The 22,991-nt window shown below is 30.6% G+C and overlaps 1 protein-coding gene across 1 annotated transcript in view; it reads left to right on the forward strand.

Annotated features, from left to right (window-relative positions):
- Nucleotides 1–18,499, forward strand: part of LRRIQ1 (leucine rich repeats and IQ motif containing 1) — a 179,506-nt gene extending 161,007 nt beyond the window's left edge. The window contains exons 24-26 of the mRNA XM_025041086.1: nucleotides 8,490–8,622; nucleotides 10,896–10,956; nucleotides 18,347–18,499. Of these exons, the coding sequence (XP_024896854.1) occupies nucleotides 8,490–8,622; nucleotides 10,896–10,956; nucleotides 18,347–18,499 (347 nt within the window). The remainder of the gene's footprint in view (nucleotides 1–8,489; nucleotides 8,623–10,895; nucleotides 10,957–18,346) is intronic.
- Nucleotides 18,500–22,991: the final 4,492 nt, after the last annotated feature.

Here is a 22,991-nt window from a genome sequence, read left to right on the forward strand (position 1 = left end):
TTTCTGAAAAGTCATTGTTAGTGTGTAGGAACACTATGGATTTTTGTACATTGATTTTGTATCTTGAAAATTAACTGTATTTTTGATTGTTTCTAATAGTTTTTTTAGTGGAGTCTTTAGGGTTTTCCAGGAATGCAAATTAAAACCACGATGAGATACCACTTTATACCTGTTAGAATGGCTACCAACAAGACAAGTAATAACAACTGTTGGAGAGGTCGTGAGGAAAAAGGAACCCTAATACACTGCTGGTGGGAATGTAAATTGGTATAGAAAACAGTGGAAAACAGTTTGGAGAGTCCTCAAAAACTTAAGAATAGAATTATCATATGACCTATCGTAGTACCCCCAAAATTTGAAAACGTTTATTTGTAAAGATATATGCACCCTGATGTTCATTGCAGCACTATTCATGGTGACCAAGATATGGAAACAACTGAAGTTATCCTCTATAAATGATTGGCTAAAGAAGATGTGGTACATATATACAATGGAATATTACTCAACCATAAGAAGAGGTGAAATACTGCCATTTGTGACAACATGGATGGATTTTGAGATTATCACACTAAGAGAAATAAGACAGAGAAAGTTGAGAACCATATGATTTCACTTATATGTGGAATATAAAACTGAAAGCAACAAATGAACGAGACAAACAGAGACTCATGGATATGGACAACAGTTTAGTGGTTACCAGAAGGAAGAAGGGGTAGATAAGGATACAGGGAGTCAAATATATGGGGACAGAAAGAAATTTAACTTTGGTGAACACACAATGCAATACACATGTGGCATTTTATTGAATTATATACTTGAAACCTATATGATTTTATTAACCAATGTTAATCACCCTAATAAATTTAATTTTAAAAAATATCCTATTGACACATATTAGTGTTACTTAGAAATGGGTAAATCTGCCAATACCATGACAAAGATTTTTCTCTTTCACCTCAGGCTCCAATGTAGCTTGGCATAGCACTATTACAGTCCCAATCATTTAAAACTTTGACATTTTGTTTATCATAGATATTTGCATTAATTTTGATTTTTAAATATTACATTAAAATATTAATCTTGATTATAGAGTTTTTTGTCACCACCTTAAATTTTGTGTCTAAGGCAAGTATCTCATTTATCCAACTTGACTTACCCTAGTCCTAGCCCTGCTTAATAGCAAACATGAAGACACATTATACATTAATATCTATATGACTTTACCAACCTGTGATTTTCTTGAGTTATGTACCTCTCAGAGAAGAAACCAAAGAACCACTTTAATGTAGTATTTGATACTCCACTATAAAGATATAATAAAGAGATACAGATCCACTGAACAATACAAATGGCAAAACGTGCTTTTAGATAGAATTGTATGTAAGTTGAATACAGAACACATTATAATTGGATTATAAGCACATCCACTTTCACTTTGTAAAAGGATGTTTCTATTATTCCATAGATTCACAAAAATATAGCAATACCATGATATTGAAAATTGTGTCTGCAAAATTCATATATTTTAAAAGATAGAATTTAAAATTCACTTTTGTTTTTCTCTGCTTTCATAAAGTACATCCATATATTCGATGTACTACCCAACCCCCCAAAACAGATGAATTTTGAAAATTAAGTCAAATGTCAGACACTAAGCAAGTATTTTTCATTCTAGTACTTTTTTTTTACCCTCTTTGCCATAAAATATAGTGAAATATGTAAAAGAGTGACTAGTGCTTCAGTTAGCCTTTTACTCTTACATATAGCTTTGGCTCTTTTCCCAAAATTTCTGTTTTTAAACTTTTGTACTAACAATCCTCCTTTTTATCCATGAGGTCATTTTTCCTTAGTGATCAATTGCATATATATTTAAATATATTTTAAAAGAATGGGGATGTTGCTTGTCACACACAAGTGGCTCTTAAAGACTTATTGGTTTCATGCCAGTGCTGTCAACATTCCAACAACAGATTGGACTGGTTAAGGAAGAAGCCATAAACAGCCTATCAACAAGTATTTATACAGATGTTAATGAATTTAAAATTCTGTTAGTGTAACATTTATGCCAAACTCCAATTTTTTGTGCTTTGTTTGTGAGGTATGATGCAATAACTTCTTTTAATAAACACATATAGATCACTTAAACTTTATAGTGTAAATAATATCTTTAGTATTTCCAGCACGAGATACATAGAATCAGCCATTTATCAAAGTTACCAAAAATATTTTCATCACATGAAGCATTTTGCCCAGTATGCAACCATGCCCTCCAAAAGCTTTTGGTAAAGAAATGAACTCATCTCCATCCATAAAAGTAAGAGTATTTTATTATTATATTACTGAGAAAAGCCATTAAGGGAAAATAAAATAGTCATGGGAAAATTTCCCTATGTATAAAAAACATAAATAATTAGCTTCTTTTTATGTGCCCCAAATGACAATTGAATCTTAATCTTCCTCTGTAGAGGATATTATACTACATCGAAAACTTAGAAAACTGGTTTATTTGAAGCATATGGGTTTACTAAACACTTATTTTGCTTTTCAGGAAGAGAAGAATAATATTTCCATTAACTTTTTTAAAGATTTTATTTCTTTTAGTGAACCTCTTAAAGCTGAACTGCTTTTCTCTAGGATTACATACATTGTGAACATTTTATAAAGTAGCCTTATATGACAGAGTAGTTTTTTGTTTGTTTTTTTATTTGATACCTTTAGTTGTCAATTTTTATTCCAATCTACTTCAGACTTTCAGAACTGATGTTTCTATTGTAATAATTAAGTTAATCATGTTTAGATATGTGTTATACTTCCTAATGCACAGGTTTGTCTACATGCTAAAAATGTCAGTTCCATCTCTACATTTCTCAGGACACTGAGAGAGCATTAATCGACTATGACAAATATTTTCTTTCACCAATATGTGTTGAGTACCATCCTACTATGCACTACTTAAATAACTTACATTCTAATAAGCAAAACAGATACATGAATGGGGTCTCTATAGGATCCTTTGGAGGATCTCTTACCTAATTTGAATAAGGAATGCAGTGTTGGAAGCTCAGGGGCTTACCCCAAAGAGTGTAATTTATAAACTAAGAACTGAAAACCTGAAGCAAGAACATCACTGGTAAAGTAGATAATTCTAAGTATAAGATTTATAGGCGACAGGTCATTTTGAGTAATTATAATGTATCTGTGTAATTCAGGCAGGAACCTAACAGATGTGTCTGAAGGCAAAGCTTGTGTGTTATGCAAAAATTTTTGGACATTATCCAAAGGCACTGGATAATGACGTTTAACTTATAAAGTAGCATAATTGGATTTGTAGTTTAGCAAGACCATTTGCAATACACATAGGATCAAGACCAAAAACAAAAAGACCAGTGAGAGGCTGTTGAGAGTAATTTATAAGAAATGATGATGGCCTAAATTAAAATAGTGACAATGAGAATATAGGAGATTTGACAGATTGGAAGAATTTGGAAGGTAAATATGCATGCAGTTAGAAGATAAAGAAGAATGCTAGTTCAATATAGCACTCTAGTTTTTGAGTTGTACACCACTTGTGGTGGTAGCATGATAGGAACTTGGAAAAGATGGGGTAATACATGAGTTCAGCCTTTTTATGTACTCAGTTTAAATTATCTGTGGGAGACCTACATGGAGAGTCTATGGATGGATATATTGCATAAGAAGATAAGGAAAGTGACTTAAAAACTTGAATAAATATTCTCATACAGGAAGAGAATAGCCTAAGAATAAGATGGGGCTAGGATAGATCCCCAGAGAAGAATCCTGAAATTGCAAGGGATAGCAGGAGTAGAGGAGCCCTTGAAGAAGACTAAGGTTTAGAAAAGGTCAGAGGAAAACATGGATACTGTAATGAAACAAAATGCAAAGGAAATAAGCCTTTTAAGAAGGAAGGAGTGGACAACGGTATATAATATTACAGAGGAGTCTGTAGGATAAGAACTTCAAAGAGTACCAAAGATTTAATCATGTTAGTTATCTTGTGAACAATTCCAGTGAAATGCTGTAAGGAGGTAGCCATATCGCAGTGGGCTGAAGCACAAATGTTCATAAGTCAACAGAGACTTGGCTTTGTCTACTATTTCAAAAACTTTATCTGATTTGAGAAGAAAAGAGAAGAGTAGCCAGAGGGAAAGGTATAAAGCCATTTTGACGGATACTGGAAATACAGAAGAAAAAATACTGATGGCAAGAGAGCCTAAATTATATGGGATGCTTGGGATCCAGAGCACATTGAGGACATTGGGCTTAGGAGGAGTGGTGCCTCTTCTATTATGATAGATAAGACAGGTACCTTTGCACATATGTCACTACATGCATCTGCTCACTACTGTTTCAAAAGTAAGCCTAAAGAAATGGGTGCGGTGAGATGGAAAGGACCCAGATATTAGTGAGATACCCTTCAGGTTAATTAGACCTATTTTCTGATTAGATGTTGGTACTTAAGAAATGAACAGTCAAGGTTGACTCCAGAATATCTCATCTGGATGGCTTGGGAATTCAGGAGGAAAAACAGACTTAGTGGGATGATAATATTAAACAAGTTGTGACTCTGAAGTTCAGCTGGATATAAGAACATTAAATAAGATAGAGGTTGATGATACCTAGTCCTCTAGGCTGCCAGCCCCATAAAGTCATATACAGTGTCTATCTAGCTGACTATCGTTAGAAGCCAGCACAGTGCCCGATATAGAGTAGAGGGGATGGGCTCCTAGATACTTGTAGAATAAGGAGCAGCAGCATTTAAAGGAATCTTTAAAGGACCCTGAAAAGGAGCATTTAAAAAATGGTGTTGCAAAGTCTTGAAGAGAAGAGAATTTTAAGACAAGGAAATGGCCTATGTAGTTGAATTCAGTAGAGAGGTCAATGAAGATAAGGAATAAATATGTTTGTTAGAGAGAACAGTTTAAAGACTCCTTGGTAAGGACAATTTCGATTTCACAAAATCAGATTGCAATAAATTAAGGAGAGAATAGAAAATAAACAGAGACAGAGAGTTGACCTCTTCAAAAAAAAAAATAACTGTTAGCCAATATATTTTAGTGTGAAAGATAACATATTACAAGAGTATAGAATTTTTTCCTGAAATCTTATATCTCATTTTATATGAGTTTATTGAATTGGGAGGCACAAATCTATAAACTGTGGGGAGGCGGGAAGGGCTTGTAGTTTAGAATATATTTAGCAAATAGATACATTTTTTTGCCTGGTAGACACTAAAATCAAACAATTAGCAGGAGAAAATATGTGCACCAGTGAAAACAGATAAAGGATTATGAATGGTCATTTGAAAATAAAAAAGGAAATACTATGATTCAGCAGATAATTGGAGAGAAAAAGATATTTTACATTATAAGACCTATAATAAATGATCATGTGAAATAATGTTAAATCTCACTAGCCATAAAGACACATAAGTGAAGACCATATTATACAATATTTTTGTAAAATTATCAACAGCTTTAAAGTATGTAATATTTCAATGTTGATGTAGGGCCTCAGTGAAACGAGTAACCATATATAGTATGTGGTAAATTGATGAAAGCTTTTAAAACTATTTGACAATATAGATTATATTGAGTTCCTCAAAATATTTCAATTTTTAGATATGTTATCTTGAATTTCACCTGAAAAGATAATTAAATGAGATAATTAAAAACCTGTCATTAACAAGTTGGTACATCATCATGTATAACCATTAAATTTATGTTTAGGATAAGATTCACGTTACCTGAAATTCATTTGTTATAGTACTAACTGAAAAGTAGGATGTGTAAAATGCATACAATTTTATGTAAAAAAAAAGCAAAGTAAAATAATTCTATGAAAAAATAACTACAAAGAAATGCCTTTAAAATATTATCCAATGGTTGTCCTTAGATAATGGGATTTTTGTGTATTTTTTTTAACTTTTTACTTTTCTGTATTTTCTAAATTGTCAATAATGAGACTTATTTTTATAATAAAAAGTTTAACAATTCGTTTAAATAAAATCACACAAATTTGTGTTTTGAAGTAAAGAAGACTATATAGACAGCAGTAATTAGGAGACAGCAAGAATCAAAGGAAAACCTTTTTCTTAGGTTGATGATACAAGAAATTAAGGAAGCAAGACCTAGAGAAGTAGAAAGCACAGTAGGTAAAGTGTTTTACTTTCTGAAGGCAGAATGATGGTTCTTCTAAACTGAAAGGCAGGATTTATTGGACAGCTTGCCTAGATACTGATAAGGATTTGTTAAGTAATCCAGGTCACCATTTTTCTTCCTCCTCAAGATGCTAAAAGCAAGACTTCTGCAAACTTAAAAGAGTAAATCTTACTTTTTCCTTCTTGGTGACAGGCGTGATCCTGAAATGGTTTAGCCAAAACAGAATCACCTTCTCCAGCATTTGAATTGCAGTATATTCGTGTACACCCAGCCAATTTCGTCACTACATTTGTTGTTTCTTACATGAGCTCATACCAATATGCCAATCTATACCTAAGGTTTAAAATGGTTAATATGAATTGGACCCTTACAGTGAATTCTCTCATCTTTACTCAGGGATTGTTGTCTAGAACTGTGGCTGAGTTCTGATGTAAAACCTCTTAAGATTTATGGATTTTTATTGTAGAGTTGAGGAAAACTTTGCAAAATGAGTACTTCAAAGTGTGACTAACTCAAGCATTACTATTTAAAAAAACAGAAAGATACAGAGATACTTTTTATTTTTAGCTAAAAGTACACTTGTTACAAAAAGATTTTCTACATGTTAAGAGTAGGTAAGTTTCCAGCTCTGGGTTCAGTTGATTATCAGGGTCACTGAATCCTGTTTTCTCTCACTTCATTCATGAGTCCAACATCTGGACTGGTCAACCAAGAAAGGCAGATAAAAGGCTGGGACTTTGCTGGAGAAGAGACTAAACTCTGTATAGTGGATGGATATGGCAATGTCAAATCTTTTTCCTATTTGAGTGTCTTTTACAGTTTTGTATGAGGCCGTTTATCCAGATGGTGTCTGCTCATGGATTCAGTGGTCAGCCCTTGCATGTGAAGTAATTGTTCCTCCAATATAACAACTATGGGTGGGTTTGCTTAAGCTCAGGATGGAAAGGGGTATGACTGTTTTAGAAACATTAAGTACCATGAGAAGTAACAGAAAGTTAACTTTAATAAATAACATAGAATTTAGAGAAATAAACATTCTGATTTTTAGTTTTTCTGGGAACTGGCTCTAATATCTTCTTTGATTGAAAACTAGAGTCATTTTACTAATTATTAAGAGCAACTTTTAAGAAAAAAAAAAGACATGATAGATATATCATCCTCAAGATAGAATGACAAATGATAAGCTTATGTATGCATGTGTATGTGTGCACGTGCATCAAGTATTCAAAATAGGCTTTGTACCATGCTTCATTTGTTTTCCAATCAATTTGCAAATATAAGATCTATGGTAAAAGAATAGTTCAATTTAATAAACTGACATTTTAAGTATCAGGTTTTAAATTATAGCATTCTTGTGAGTTTGATTACCATGAGTTAGTTTTCAAGAGGTACCTTTCCCTGATGCACTGTCAATCAAACCTACAAAGTTATTAAGTCCTTAAACATGATGATGGCACCAAAATAAGAACAGCCTATAAGATCAATTTCATTGAGAAATACTCTAAAACAACAGATCTTCGATGTAATTCTGAAATGCACAACATCGATGTAGCTGTAATGCCTGCAGATTAAAAAAAAATACAAATATACACATATATAGAACAAATTTTACATTTGAATGTAAGAATTGGATTTTTCTTTTTATTTATTTTTGCTATTTCTTTTCTATTTGTTACCTTGTATTCTTTTATTTCTTTTCTTTCGTATTTTCCATAAACATCTTTATGGAAAGCATGTTATACTTCCTCCCTTCTATCTTTGAAATAGCTGTTATGGCATAAGCACAGGTTTCTTAATCCTAATATAAATGTATTCCTAGCTTTAAAAAGTATATTATCTTACACAAACCAAGCTTAGTTTTATATAAAATTAAAATTAAAATACCCTCAATATAATTTATAAATTCTACATTTATAAAATTTAATTTAAAAAAATAAATAAATAAAGTTAGTATAAGAACAACCACCCTTTAAAATAAGTCTAAAAAGATACTATATTGGAGAGATATTCTTTTTGCACTACATTTCAACCGTCTATCAAAAATAATTCTTTTAATTTTATAATTATAAAAATAAGAAAACTCATAAAATATTGGTTGTATTAAAACATTTCCTTTGATTTTCAAAATAGATGGGTTTGACTCAAGCAGGAAAAATGATCTGTAAATTACTGACATTTTTTACAGATTTATCTCCCATGACTTAGTCACTTTTTTTCTTTCTTGTGATAAAATTGTTAACCTAGGCTGAACTGCATTGAAAAAATTTGATCTCCTTAAATACCAAATAAAATTTTCACATTTTTTCCCAGGTAAAGAAAAAGAATTTACCTACAAAGACACCATGGCACATGAAAAATTAGAAAGGAGTAAAGAATATACATACCAATGGCTTCACACACAGATTGGAGTTCATGAAACAACAAGTTCCAGAAATATGAAATGGTGAGGTCATTTTTTTAAATTAGATTTTTGTATTATAAACATATCTTGAAAAGTGAAACCTAGATTAATTGTGCTAAAATAAATATGACTTTATAACCACAATGCCAAGTCATAAAAAGGCCTCTCATATAGAATAAATTTAATCATTCTTTATATTTTTACTCTAAAATGTTTGAGAACTCTTTCTGAAATGCTTAAAAACAACAGATGAACTACACAAATAATTCTACTTTAAAAATAAAACACATGATATTCATTAACTGTTTGTAAATATCAAATGTATTGGAGATTGTATTTTATTTTGTGTTATTTTTGTTGTCCTTTATATTTGGCAGTTAAAATTATAATTCAACTCTAATGCTGCCACTTTACCTGTCATGTAACTAATTTAATAATATCTCAGTGCTCAGTTTCCTCTTTTTTATAATGAGATGATAATATTTTATCTATCTCAATATAGAGGCGAACTCACAAGTTTGAACATATTAGATGTTTCATTTAGCAACAAACGAAGTCAAGTAATTTTAGTTACATTAATGTATGTATTAGTTTGCTAGATCTGCCATAACAAAATATCACAGATTGGGTGGTTTAAACAGCAGAGATTTATTTTCTCACAGTTCTGGAGTTTACAAGTCCCAGATCAAAGAGTCAGCAAGGTTGGCTTCTTTTGAAGTCTCTCTCCTTAGCTTGCAGATGGCCACCTTCTCAGTAAATCCTCATAAGATCATCCCTCCATCTGTGTGTCTGTGTTCTAATCTCTTCTTGTAAGGATATGGGTCTTATTGAATTAGGGCCCACCCATGAGACCTCATTTTACTTTATCTTTTTTAAGACCCTATCTCCAAATACAGTCATATTCTGAGGTATTAATTCTGAGGGTTAGGTTTTCAATATATGAATTTTGAGGGAACAAAATTCAGCTGATAATGTAATATAAAACATATATATGCATTACTACTGAACCAAAGTTATAAAGAAGGAAAAGCCCAGAGATAATATTTTCAACATAAATTTTAAAACTTTCCTTTTAGCTACATATGTTCACAAAACAGTAAAAAATGTGGTATTTTAAGCATTTATTAAATATATAAACCATTATTGAATCTAAAAGTAGATGACACTTTGGAAATTTTTCCAGGCATTGTGGATAATAACTAGTTAAATGAGTAACGAACAAACAAAATCCTATAATTATGAGGATTTAAATTTAACAGCAAGTTAAAGTGTATAAAAAGAAAGCTTTTTTATAATATATATAAATTTAAACCTTCATATGTGGTCAATTTTATAGATGTAATTTTTTAATATGGAAAAGAAAGTGAAGATTGAAAGTAAAATTAAAGTATTTTGTAATCTGGGTTGGTTATGTTCTATTTCGTTGTAAGCAGAGAAAGTAGAAATAAAGCTATCGACATTTGAGAATTTTTATTTTACTGAATATTCTAATTAATGTTTTATGTTAGTATTAATCAATTTAGTGTAATTCATAAAATGAAATCCTTAGAACCATAAACAAATATAATATAACCCATAGCTTACTACCTATATTAACCAGGTATAAGAGGTCTGGTTTAGGAATTTTAAAACATTAGTATAGATAATGTGAAAAATAAAAGCAAAATGTTTTAGGATATACTTTAGATATGCTTACACATTTAATGATATCCCTTACTCTTAAATAATTTATATTTAAATATATGATGCAATAGGCAATTGTTTATGGATTTTCTCTTTTGAAAAAATATAAAGGACTAGGTAGTAAAATTTTAAGAAATATTGTTTTCAAGAATGGAAGTTCTTGAAAAGTCAAATGTTAATGTTCTAGTTTTAAACAGAAGTTAATTATGAGCATTAGTATAATGTATTAAACACACTCAAGCTACTTTAAAAATAGAAAGCTTTGCCTTTCTCATAAAATAAGTAAAATATACATAAGCAAATGTAAATAAAACATTTATTTTTTTATAATTTATTAGCTACTATTATTGGTACTTTCAAATTTTTTGCTTATTGTATGTGTTTATGTTTGGCAAAAAAGGGTAGCATTAAAGTGTTATATAGAAATTTAAATTTTATGTTAAAAATAATTTTTAAATGACAATGGAAAGATGTAAATTTTTATATGTATTTGCATGTAACCTAATTTAATAAAACTATTAGTCCCATTTTATAAACTATTGATTTCTCACAAACTTTTTACTTAGCATTTTTTTCATATTCTTCCTCTAAATTTATGTAATAATATGATTTCTGTTTTTGTCACTACGCAGCAACCATTTCTTGCCTGAGTTAGATCCAGATGTACGTAATGGTGGAAGAGTTCAGCTTGTGGTAAGAAATGTATTTAAAGTTACAGAAACCATTGTAGATACCAGTATTCAATAAATGGCACTTTAAAATATGTCCATAAATTAGTGTAAATTATGAAAATATCACAACTGTAATTATTTGGGATAATATCAAATATTATGTATTAAGTAATAACATGTTTTCTCCACTCGTAATATAACTATAAAATATTATTTCCACATGGAAGATTTTTAAATATTATCTTTCTATAGTATTCAAAATAATATTATTCTAGACAGGAAATTGCTTGATGAAATTACTTTTTAGAATACTTGAGTGAAACAGCAAAGTACCCTCACAACTCAGAAAACTAAACTAGATAAAAATTAACAAGTAATTGTGAACTCAACCACTCTAAATAATAAAGTGTAAATTATCAGAGTTTTAGGAAAAATCAAGTTCTTAACATGGTGACTAGATCGTAGGCTCTAGACAGTATAACTGTATGTGCATTGCTAAATTTGATTGTACTATAGGCTATTAGAAGGAAGACTATGTTAACAAGAGAGTAGCCACTATGGAGTCTAGAGAAATGAAGCCCACAAAACGAGAAAATTTCAGTGTGTTTCCAGAAATTTTCAGAGAAGAGGGTACCTTGACCAATGACGGAGGTGTGTGGCCTTGTTGGCAGGTAAAAATGGATGCATCAGGTGATTCTAACTTTATGACACTCTCCATTTATATCAACCAACTAACACTCCTTGGTAAGATTCTATATTCACCAAGAAAACTGATTATAATTTAGCTTGCCATACAGCATTTAGTATAAAAAGGTAATGTTCTTTTTAATGTTATCCAGAATAGTTACATTCATCATTCTCATGAACAGCTCATTTAAAGAGTTTTCCTGAAAGAGGAGCAAAATTAGAGCAATAACTAAAATTAATGTTTATGAAAATATTTAGAGAATGTAGATTTGAAATAAACGCTCTGCAAATATTTCCTTTCATTTTAATAGATACTTCTCTGGCAGGCTGGCATGGGGATTACTACAGGAAAATTGGTACTTCATTCTATTAACAGTATACATATTACTGACTAACACTTTCCCACATGTTGAATGGCCACTTTTTTGGAGCAAGAATGGGGAATATAAAAGTGCCAAAGAATGCCAGGATGAAGGAGAAAAATATTATTGTACTCCTAAAAATGAATGAAAACAGATTGGGTAGATTATTTACCAAAATAGTTCTTTGAGACTAATACTCTGACATTAATCACCTTCTTCCATATACCACTGTATTATACAACATGTAAATATATGACAAATACATAACAATGATAAATGCTTTTTTTCATATTGAAGATGCACAACTGAACACAAAAACACAGTAAATGGTAGAACATAAACCCACAGATTGTGTGTGTGTGTGTGTGTGTGTGAAGAAGGGAGAGGGAGACAGGAGAAGGGATTAAGCAAGGACTTATGCCAAAAGGATACTGGGCTAACTGAAGGCTCAGAGTAGAAATCTTGCAGAGTGTTAGGGAATAAAAGCACCTGACTTGTGTTTGGGAACTGGACACAGATAATTGCCTGACTGAGAAGGACCACAACAAAGAGAAAAATAATTTTTTTAAAGATGCAACTGCCTCTACTATACTATTCTCAAAGACATAAAATAATATCCATAATAAAAGGACAAAAATTATAAAACAAAAATAATTAAATTTTAATTAGAAGACAGATTGATATGCACGGGAGTCTATTATAAACTCTGGAAATAATATATATTTTATATATATATATGTATATATATATATAGAGTATCTATTATAAACTCTGGAATGGATACCATAAAAGAGAATTAGTGAATTGAAGGATTTATCTACAAATGAACAATTATTAGATTGACAGCTGACATCAGATCGGAAACTCCATACCAAAAGACAATGGAATTATTTTTTAACATTAGGGATATATATAAATATTATCTACTTCACTAGCTTTTAAGGGTGGGGACAGAATAAAATATGATCGAACATTTAAACTCTGAGTTTTGATAACATATTTGTCTTCCAAATAAGATCAAAGCATATTATGTAACTGATAGGAATGAGAAAAATGAAAATAAAATGCCATGTTACTTATTTTCAAATATATATTAGGTGTGTTATTGATCTAGACTATCATATCGCTGATTAAACTTATCCTCCAATACTTCAGGATTTTCCTACAGAGACAGTGATAATTCAGGTTCCCCAGGAATATACTCTGAAATTTTTATATTTAAGTATAGAATATTGCTGGAGGCTTTCAGGAACAACTCCTTTGAGAGATTAAAAAAGCAGGATAGAGAACACGCTGGATCCCATCTGATCTCGGAAGCTAAGCAGGGTCGGGCCTGGTTAGTACTTGGATGGGAGACAACCTAGGAAGACCAGGTGCTGTAGGTGTAAAAAAAACCAAGAAGCAGGATAGTGCAGACAGCTAAAGTGAACTGCAATAGATTTGCAGCAGAGGTTATGAGATGTAGTGGCGGTAAGGCCCTTATGAGTTGTTCCAGGTTGAGGCAAGAGGACCAGTATTTTACGCTCCTTCATTGGCTCAGGAGAGGGTGTGACTTGGGCAAAGAAGCTCTTTTCAGCAAAGGACAATTTCTAGAGAGGGAGTTAGCTGAGAGCTACCAGGTTTCAATTTTCTCAGCAGAAAGAGGAATCTGATCCAGTTGTTAAAAGTGATCTGAGTGGATATCATAACAATCACTATACTCAGTATGTTCACCATTCATGAATGCAACAACTAAGTGTGTACAGTGTAAATATATAAATTAAAAACAATTCTGAACAGCTGGTTTTTTTTTTAGGAACTTGAGAAATCTCATTGTAATATGTGTGTTGATGAATAAAAACCCAAGATTATATAAGTAGCTTTGAAAAAGTGGAGCAGCTGGTGTCACAAAATATAAAGACAGTACAAAGCTAAAGTAAACTTTATGGTGTTGCCACAGGCATGGGTAAATAGACCAATGGATGTGAATAGTAAGTTCAAGAATAGACCTATGTCTATATTGTAATGTAATGTGTAATAAAGGTAGGAAAGGTCAGATCATTTGGTAAACAGCATTCAGTAAACTAGCGTTAAAAAATATCAGGCCTATATATAGACCATTTACACTCTTAAGAGTAGTCAAATGGGATTCAGAAGGTTTGAAGACTCAAATGTGAAGGGTAAAACTATAAAACTGATCAAATAAAAAAGAATAGCTTTGCAACTTAGCAGTGAAAAAAGTCTTCTTTAAGAAGATACAAATAGTTCAAATTATATGGCAAAAATTGATTGTGTTAAATTAAATATTCTTTTCTATGAAGAATTTTATAGAAAAAGTTAACAAATTATAGACATGGACAAACTATTTTCAGTGTCCGAAACTAGCAGTAGATTAATATCTAAATATAAAAACTTCTGCAAATGAACAATATAAAGTCAGGTAACCCAACAAAAAAGAAATATAAATACAATAGAAAAAGAATATACATAGACAGTTTGCAAGGATGATGTTGAATTGCATAAATGTATATAAAGAGATTCTCCGTTACATGACCAGAAGAATAAAAATTAAAAGTAAGAAGTTACATAACTCTACTCATCAGAATGGCAAAAATTAGACAAATGGGTTAATGTAAGTGCTGTCAACAATGTAGAAACACTTATGTATGGCTGGTGAGAGTAGAAGCTGGTACAGCCATTCTGGAAATAAATAAAATAAAATAATTACAATATCAAGTGAAGACGAATATGTGGATCAACTGAATCTTTCATACATTGCTGCTGAGAGTGGTACAACCACTGGAAAAAAAGTAGTCAGTTTCTGATAACATTAAATACCAATTAACATACAATTCAACAATTCTACTCTGAGCACTTTCCATAAAGAAATTAATTTAAGTTTAATCAAAAACCTATGCATAAATATTAATAGTGTTTTTATTTGTAATGGCCAAAAATTATAAACAACTAAAATCTCATTCAGTAAGTGAAAGGATAAAATATATGTATATATACACACACATACAAAAAATTAATAAAAAGCAATAAACAAACTTTTGATACATACAAAGACTTTGATGGATCTCAAGAGCATTATGCTGAGTGAAAAGAAGACAATCTCAAAAGATTATATACTGCATGATTTCATTTACATAATATACTCAAAATCATATAATTATAGTAATGGAGTACATATTAGTGGTTGCCGGTGGTTAATTTGTGGTGGAAAGAGTATGTCTTTAAAACGAGAGCAAGGGAGTTTCTTTGAGAAGATGGAACAGTTCTGTATCCTGATTGTGATGGTAGTTATACGAATTTATGCATGTGATAAAATGTCATAGAAGTATGCAAAAAATTGTACATGTGAAAATTGGTGAAGTCTTAATAAGGTCTGTGCTTTAGTAATGGTATTGCATCAATGTCAATTTCCTAGTTTTATTAATCTCACTTTGGATATATATAAGATATCATTGGGACAAATTGGGTAGAGGGTATACAGAGAATTTTCAGTACCAAATTTGCAGTTTCTATGGGAGTTTTAAATTATTTCGAAATTTAAAAAAATAATTAAATGGTTGAACTTTATGTTTAAGTTCTGTGCATTTCACTTTATATAAATTATAGCTCTATAAAACATTTAAAGTGCCTTTCATGCCCATATACGTTATATAACAAGGCTTCTGCCTTATTATATAAGAAAAGGGGTTTGTGCAATGATGATAATGTATTTAAATGTAGAGCTATCCGTAACTCAGCTTTCTGCAACCAAAAATAAAAAATGGTTTCAAATCACTCATGTGTCTAGAAGTACTTTAAAATTCTTTGAAAACCTATACGTAGAAATACCTATAAGATAGCTCATGAGTGGACTTCACTTTTATAACATTTCTCTTTTTAAAAACTATTTAAATAATAAGTAAATATTCATTTTTATGTGTGCCATTTAGTATGCTTTAACTTCTAAAAATATAAAAGTTTACAAATAAATATTTAATAAAAACGTGTTTGTGAAAAGAAAAAAAAAGAGAAACTCCTTGTTCTTTATTAAATGAGAGAGATTCTCTATTTTTAATTAAGTCATTTGGGTTGGATGTGAATCAGGATCTAGATGTTTAGAAGTCAAGTTCCAAAATTCATACCCCTCACTTCATTGTGAAAAGATGGAGAAAAAGTATTACAAACCTTGTAGATAGGGGCTACAGATGTGACCTATTAAAGAAACAAACACCTAAAGCAATTTTGCAAAATTACTATTTAATAAATATCTGCTATTGAATTGCACATAAGAAAATTCTTACCTGACATTAACTTGAAATTGTTTGTGTTATAACCATACAAAAGGTTTAATATTACAGTGTTTTAGAATTGAACATATTTTTTGTAAAATTAGTGATAAAAATTGTGGTCAGTTATATTCAGTTTTTAAGTATATTCGTTTCACATGATATAGAACACATGTATTTTCCTTATGATGTCTCTATTCGTTAACAGTAAGAGGAGGAATAATGTTAATTTTGAAAACCAATGTTTTCAAAAATAGAGTCTGAATATTAATGCATATGTGTCTATGTCATATGCACTAATGGGCCTGTAACTAGACACTTTATAAAATTTCTAGGTTTACATTTAAGCAGCTAGGTGGCACCGCTGTGAAATCACATATTCCTGTTAAATTTCACTTCTAAATTTGAATTCCTATTGTAATTTGGCCTAATTAGTAACTGACATTAATTGTTTTCTATTTTGTACGAAACAATCTTTTAGAGATTAATGGCTTAAATGATAACAAGATTTTTGGAAGGCATGTGTTCACAAATATTTTCTTGACATGTAGGTATTGTCTTATTTGCAGAGGGTAGGATTTCTACTTCCTATTTAGGCATAGTGAAATTATGTCATTGAATTGAATCAAATACCTGATTTTAAAATCTTGACACTTATACTTAAATCCTCTTTAGCCCCAGGCAGGTCCGCTATGTGATTAACATGTTTTTCCTTATTTTATAACTGGTCTCACAAAATTGTGGTGTTGCTTTGTTATTTCCCCCTTATTCTTGGCTGGTTCTTTTAAAGTCTTAGTATTGATGAAGCTACTCTAATGGGAACATTAAACATCTACTCTTGTATACTCATTGAAAAAAAACTCAGAAAAAAATGTGTAGCCCTTTTCATACTAATCACAATTGGGAGCCAATTGTTCTTTATTTCATTTTCAACAGTTTTCTACTGAGATTTTTTTTGGCAATGCAATTTATCACTTAGCTAGATACGTGAAAAGGTGACTGACATTACAGAATGGTTTTTATCCTGAGTTCAGTAATAGCAAATTGCTTACTTAACAATGAGAAGTTCATGCACTTAAGGATAGGAAGGGGGATGCAAAGAAGGGCAAACATCTGAATTTGAAAAAGGATCATCTTTAGAATCTGGTTTCATGAGTTTTTCTAGCTCATCATATGGGACAGCTTTTTAAACATAGCAATGAGTGTATGGCTTTATTTTGCTCTATTTAAATTTTTCTCACATCAAAAATTAAAGACAATCCTTTCTCATAGGATTTCAAACATCCTGTGGTTTGGGTTAAACCCCAACTACTTTAAGTCTGCTTTGCTTTCCATTATTTCATTTTCCCCATTTCAGGGCTGAACCCTGATAAATCCTTACTTAATGGTATTAGACATTATGTAAAACAATATTTTATAGGCAAGAAGTTATTCTTTTAACTCTTAGGTTCAGTCCAAGATAATAATAAAATCAGATGGTATTTTTAGGTAAAATAAATGATCTAATCCTTGTGTCCTTAAAATAATATATCTTGAAATTTCTACATATTTACCAATATCTCCCAAATTAGAGGTAATATACAGTATTTTTACATCAATAATTATTATAATGAGAATGTATAGATCTTTTGTGAGTATGGTATACAATTGTGGTATGAAAAATATTTCACAGAATTTTATTGAGAAAACTAATACTTATAAGTGGTAAAATATAAGTATTGCAGAAAATAATGTTATATGGCATTTCCAACATTCAATTAAGAATAAAATAATGTTCTTGGTAAATAAGTGATGTTAAGCTGTGTAAAGTTTCATCAATTGCCTTTAAGATCGATTTTCATCAAAATTACTGTACTAAAATGTTTTCTTTTGTTGTACAGACTCAAATAGCAAACCTCAATTTCAAAATCGGCTCTTATTTGCAAAAAATGCTTTGACATAGTGCATTTGTTCTGCCTGGGCAGCAATAAAGGATTGTGGTATCATTTTGAAGAAGGTTGTTTGACAGAGCCTGTTTGTTTATTTGGGGTAATGTGAGCTACATTCAGAAAATGCCATATTTTGTTTCATGATTGTATACATTCTCTCCCATTGCTCCCAGGCACGACTTGTAAGCAGAGAAGACACGGATTTAGACCTTTTTTCCATGACCAGTGGAAGTGCTTTGTCTGTGAAGAGAGAAAAAAAAAATCAGGCACACAGACACTCAGCGGGATCTTCAAGTAAGTTGTGGTTTCCTTCAGAATTAATTTAGAAATCACAAATGAATTGATGGAACCTAATGCCAACGAGCATTCTTTTACATACAGGGGGGTAGAATGCCAGCAACCAGAACTGTCCAAAAATGTGTATTGCAATGTTTTTTCCTTAAATGTCTTCTTTTGATATAAACAAAATTAAATTATTTCTAAAATTAACAGCATCAGTTTTTATTTTAATTATATTCTGTGACTCAATGCTCTACTCTCCCGTCCCCTGTTGGATCATATTGAATTCTTTGATCATTTAGTTCTAAAAGAATTTTTAGGCTAATTATAAAAAGTTGGGTTTATATATCAAAGTAGTATATTTTGGACTTCTGTCATCGATTTAGCAGAAGTTGTAGGTAAAGTTAATTTTTAAAGAAAACTTTTTAAAAATAGATTTTATATAATAATATTATACTGTCAAGACCATGCTTTAAAAAACTATTTTCATTAAATAGATGACAGTTTATGTTTTTTAATGATGGCTTTTTACACTTGTGAACCTGTCACACTCATCTATTTCCTTTATGGTTTCAATAAGAATTGCATTGCAGTCAACCCCCAAAAAGTGTAAACATTTAAAAAATATATCCATGGTCTCTGGGGGTAATAGGTCCTAATTTTTTCAAACTCTTCACTTTACTTATACCCCAAGGGTCTTGAAATGTCTTCTAAAATATTATGGTATATTAGTAGAAAAGATGTTTTATTTGATATCATATTTTGTTAATTTCCCCAAAGTATAGTGAACCTCAAAAGTCAACACATTAGGTTACACTTCATTATAAGCATTAAGTTATTCTTGAAAAAAAGTTTTCTACTCATTGATATTATATTTATGTACATACAAAGTCAATATTTGATTTAATGTAAAAAATTCAATGATCTAGATGGTACTCTTTAGATAAAAAAAACTTCAAAATTATTCTTTGACTTTCACCTTTCACCCAGGTATTTGGCATTGTTAGATCGTAGTCATTTAAATTTACATGCAAGTTCATTTTGACAAATTTTAATTTGCTTTTTAAATAATAATTTTATTATGTCTAATTTAAAAATATTTATCAGACTTAAAAGTTTTTGGAGTGCCTGAATTTTCTTAGCTGATTATAGAATTTGGACACTAAAAGGTTGTTCTAGTCAATATGGTTAAGAAATAAATACTTCAGGTTTATTCACCTAATACAATTTTTTTTACATTATTAACATATAAATTACATCAATTTTTCAAATATATATTATATTTCAGAAGGAATCAAACATCTATTATGTGTCATGCATAATAATGAATAATACTATATCCATTTTAAACATTGCATATTGCAAGCTCATATGATATCACTTTGGAGCAGTGTAGATAAAAAGAAACAAACCAAACTAAACAAAAGCAAAAAACATTGCCTTATGACTTTACAGAATATCAAAGTTTCTGTTCATAATGTATCATCTGAATGTTAAAATATAAAGAGCTTAATAAATCAGCAACAATCTTGAAATACACAGCCTTTATCTTTTACTTACATAACAATGAATCATAGATTTTGGAGTATATGAGATTATTACATAGAATTCATTTCTTAATACATTCTTTAAGAAAGAAAATAAGGCTATTCTCACTGTAATTCCAGTAGTTATCAATAAGTGACATTGTGGCGCACACTACTGATCCCTAAAATGTTTACTAAGTGACAATTTAAGACAAGCCATTTTAGAAAATAGTTTTTATTAAATAACAGAATACTACTTACCTAATTATTGTAGTTACTGGTTTACTATAACATCAGTATAATATAATAGAAAAGAGTGTGAGCTCTGACATCAATTTGCCTGCACATAAATCATGATTTAATTTCCTTATCCTTAAAGTAGGAAAGATATTGGAAGTACCTACCTTGTAGAACTGTCTTCAGGATCAAATGTAGAGCATTTGAACAATATTTGGCACATCATAAGAGCTTAATAAAAATGTTCTTTATAATTACGACCTACACATAGCTGTAAAGAAGATTCAATTGAGGTAAGATATTGAAGTCTCTAGAATCTAGGCACATGGACTAACTAGCTCAGATTATAAGAAACCTATTCTTAATAGTTGCTTGACTAAAAACAAACTTGGCATAGCTTATTTTTTTATAAAATTATTTTATCCTTCTAAGTTGTTAGGTCCTGGGCCTCCTTGGCCCTGGGCCAACCACTTACAATTTTGGTATTTTGAAAGCTCTTTTTCCCCCAGCTTTCTCTGTCTCTCTCAAAAACTTGTCACCTTATTAAAGCTTAAGTATTTCTTTTAGCCTTGCAAGCCAAATCTAGAGAGTAGTTTATGGGCTGCAGCTATAAAACTCTTTCAGCCTTTGAACTTTTCTAGATAGTTCTCTTTCAATGTTACTATAATGTTTGTAACATGTATTCTTTAAAATCAGATAAACTCAGGTTTAAAACTACAATAACTTGCATAACCTTGGGTAAATTATTTAACCTCTAAGAATGAGTTTACTATCTGAAAAATTTGAATAGTAATATTTATCTCATAGAGTTTTAGTGAAAAGAAAAAATATATGCAAAAAGTAAATATATGTGCAAAGTATGTAATATATTGCCTAAAATGTAGTAAGGGCTTAAAGAATAATACTTGTTATTTATATTGTTTGTTATTGTTGTGTTTTTATATTGCTGTTGCATAATTTTAAACAATTTAAAGGTAGAAATGTCTTCCTTTTCTGCGTGTCAAATAATACCAGAACTAACATACTTTCAGCATGCCAGCCATCTCAAGTAATCTCAAGCCATCTCAAGTAAGACATACTGTCTCTACTTAAAGAATTTCTTAAATTTTCTGTCTCTTTACTTTTAGGCCTTACTGCTCTCTTACAACAGGCCAAGGCAGTCTTCTGCTACCTAGCTTTCTAATTTACCTTATGGTTTCAAGAGAGATATAAGAAGTCACATTCTTATTTAAAAATTGCCATTTGTAAAATGAATATGCCAAGAAGTTTCCTCATTTAAACAATATTTAGAAAAAAATATTTGATGTCTTTAAATGACTGTGATTTCCTCAATTATCTTTCTTATTTAATGCTCAAAATAAATGCTATATTACAATAATAATAATTTTATTGCTATAGAATTTATAGCTTTATGAATTTTTTTTCATTATTTTTCTTTGACAGCTAATATAAATACAACTCAGAGAGTTTAATTAATATGCCTTTGGCACAAAAGTCTTAGCAAGGGAAAGCAGCAATTTGCACTTACCTTTTCTTGTTCCAAACCCAATGTTGTATTGCCTTTTATTTTTCTATGGACTAAAATATATAGCTTAGTTGGTAACAATAGGACATAATTAATATAGTTCTGATTCACTCATTCATTCATTCATTCATGAGCCATATATTGAATGATCACTGCTTACTCTTTACCTCATTTAAGTTTCGAGTTGCCTCCTTCTAACCATCTCTGCACTTTCCAGGACATATTCCATTTTCAAAGTTAGCCATGGATTGAGAATCCAAAATCTCTCTGTAATAGTAGATAATCAGCCCGAAGTCAACTTCTTTGAGCATATCTAAATTTTCATGAAATGTAAGTCCTTTTAATACGATACTGAATTTTCTGAATACGGGGAAAAATATTAAAGAAATGAAGCAGCTAATGTAGTTAAAAGGATTAAGGAAGGCTTCTTTTTTGTACCTATAATAACACTTGGGATTTAAATAAGGAAAGATAATCATCTAAACAAAGGCAAAGGGTAAAATATGAATATGTATTTGTGAAACATTGAAGAATCAGTCCAGAGCTTCCACATACTAAGTAATGCAAAATGAAGTTGGATTAAAATGAAACCTAGTTTTAGGTAAGTTTGAAAGTAAAGTGGAGGAAGAAGTGGACTTTCCAACCGATAATGCATAACTAAGATTTCTGAAAATACCTTAGCGTTTTTGAAAGCTTAAGATCAGTTGAAGAATAGTATTCTGATTCAATCCTAACATTATGCAATGCTTCCAATATACTGACAAAGTAATTTTTATAACTCTTATCAATATGCGGAAGCTTTGCATAATGTTAGGAGTTGAAAACTTATGTCCACACAAAAATCTGCACGTGGATGTTATAGCAGCTTTAATCATAATTGCTGAATCTTAGAAGCAACCAAGATATCCTTTAGCAAGTGAATGGCTAAATAATCTGTAGTACATTCAGATAATGGAATATTATTTAGTACCAGAAAGAATGAGCTACCAAGCCATGAAAGATAGAGGAAACTTAAATAGATATTAATATGAGAAAGACGTCATTCTGAAAAGGCTGCTTACCATGATTTCAAGTGACATTCTTGAAAAGACAAAACTATGGAAACAGTAAAAATATCAGTGGTTGCCAGGGTTTGGAGTGAGGTGAGATCACTAGAGTTGAGCACAAAGCCTTTTTAGGGCACTGAAAATATTCTGTATGATACCATAATGATGAATACATGTCATTCATTATACATTATTCCAAACTCAT

This window comes from Pteropus alecto, unplaced genomic scaffold (assembly GCF_000325575.1).
Source record: "Pteropus alecto unplaced genomic scaffold, ASM32557v1 scaffold76, whole genome shotgun sequence".
NCBI classification, from domain to species: domain Eukaryota; kingdom Metazoa; phylum Chordata; class Mammalia; order Chiroptera; family Pteropodidae; genus Pteropus; species Pteropus alecto.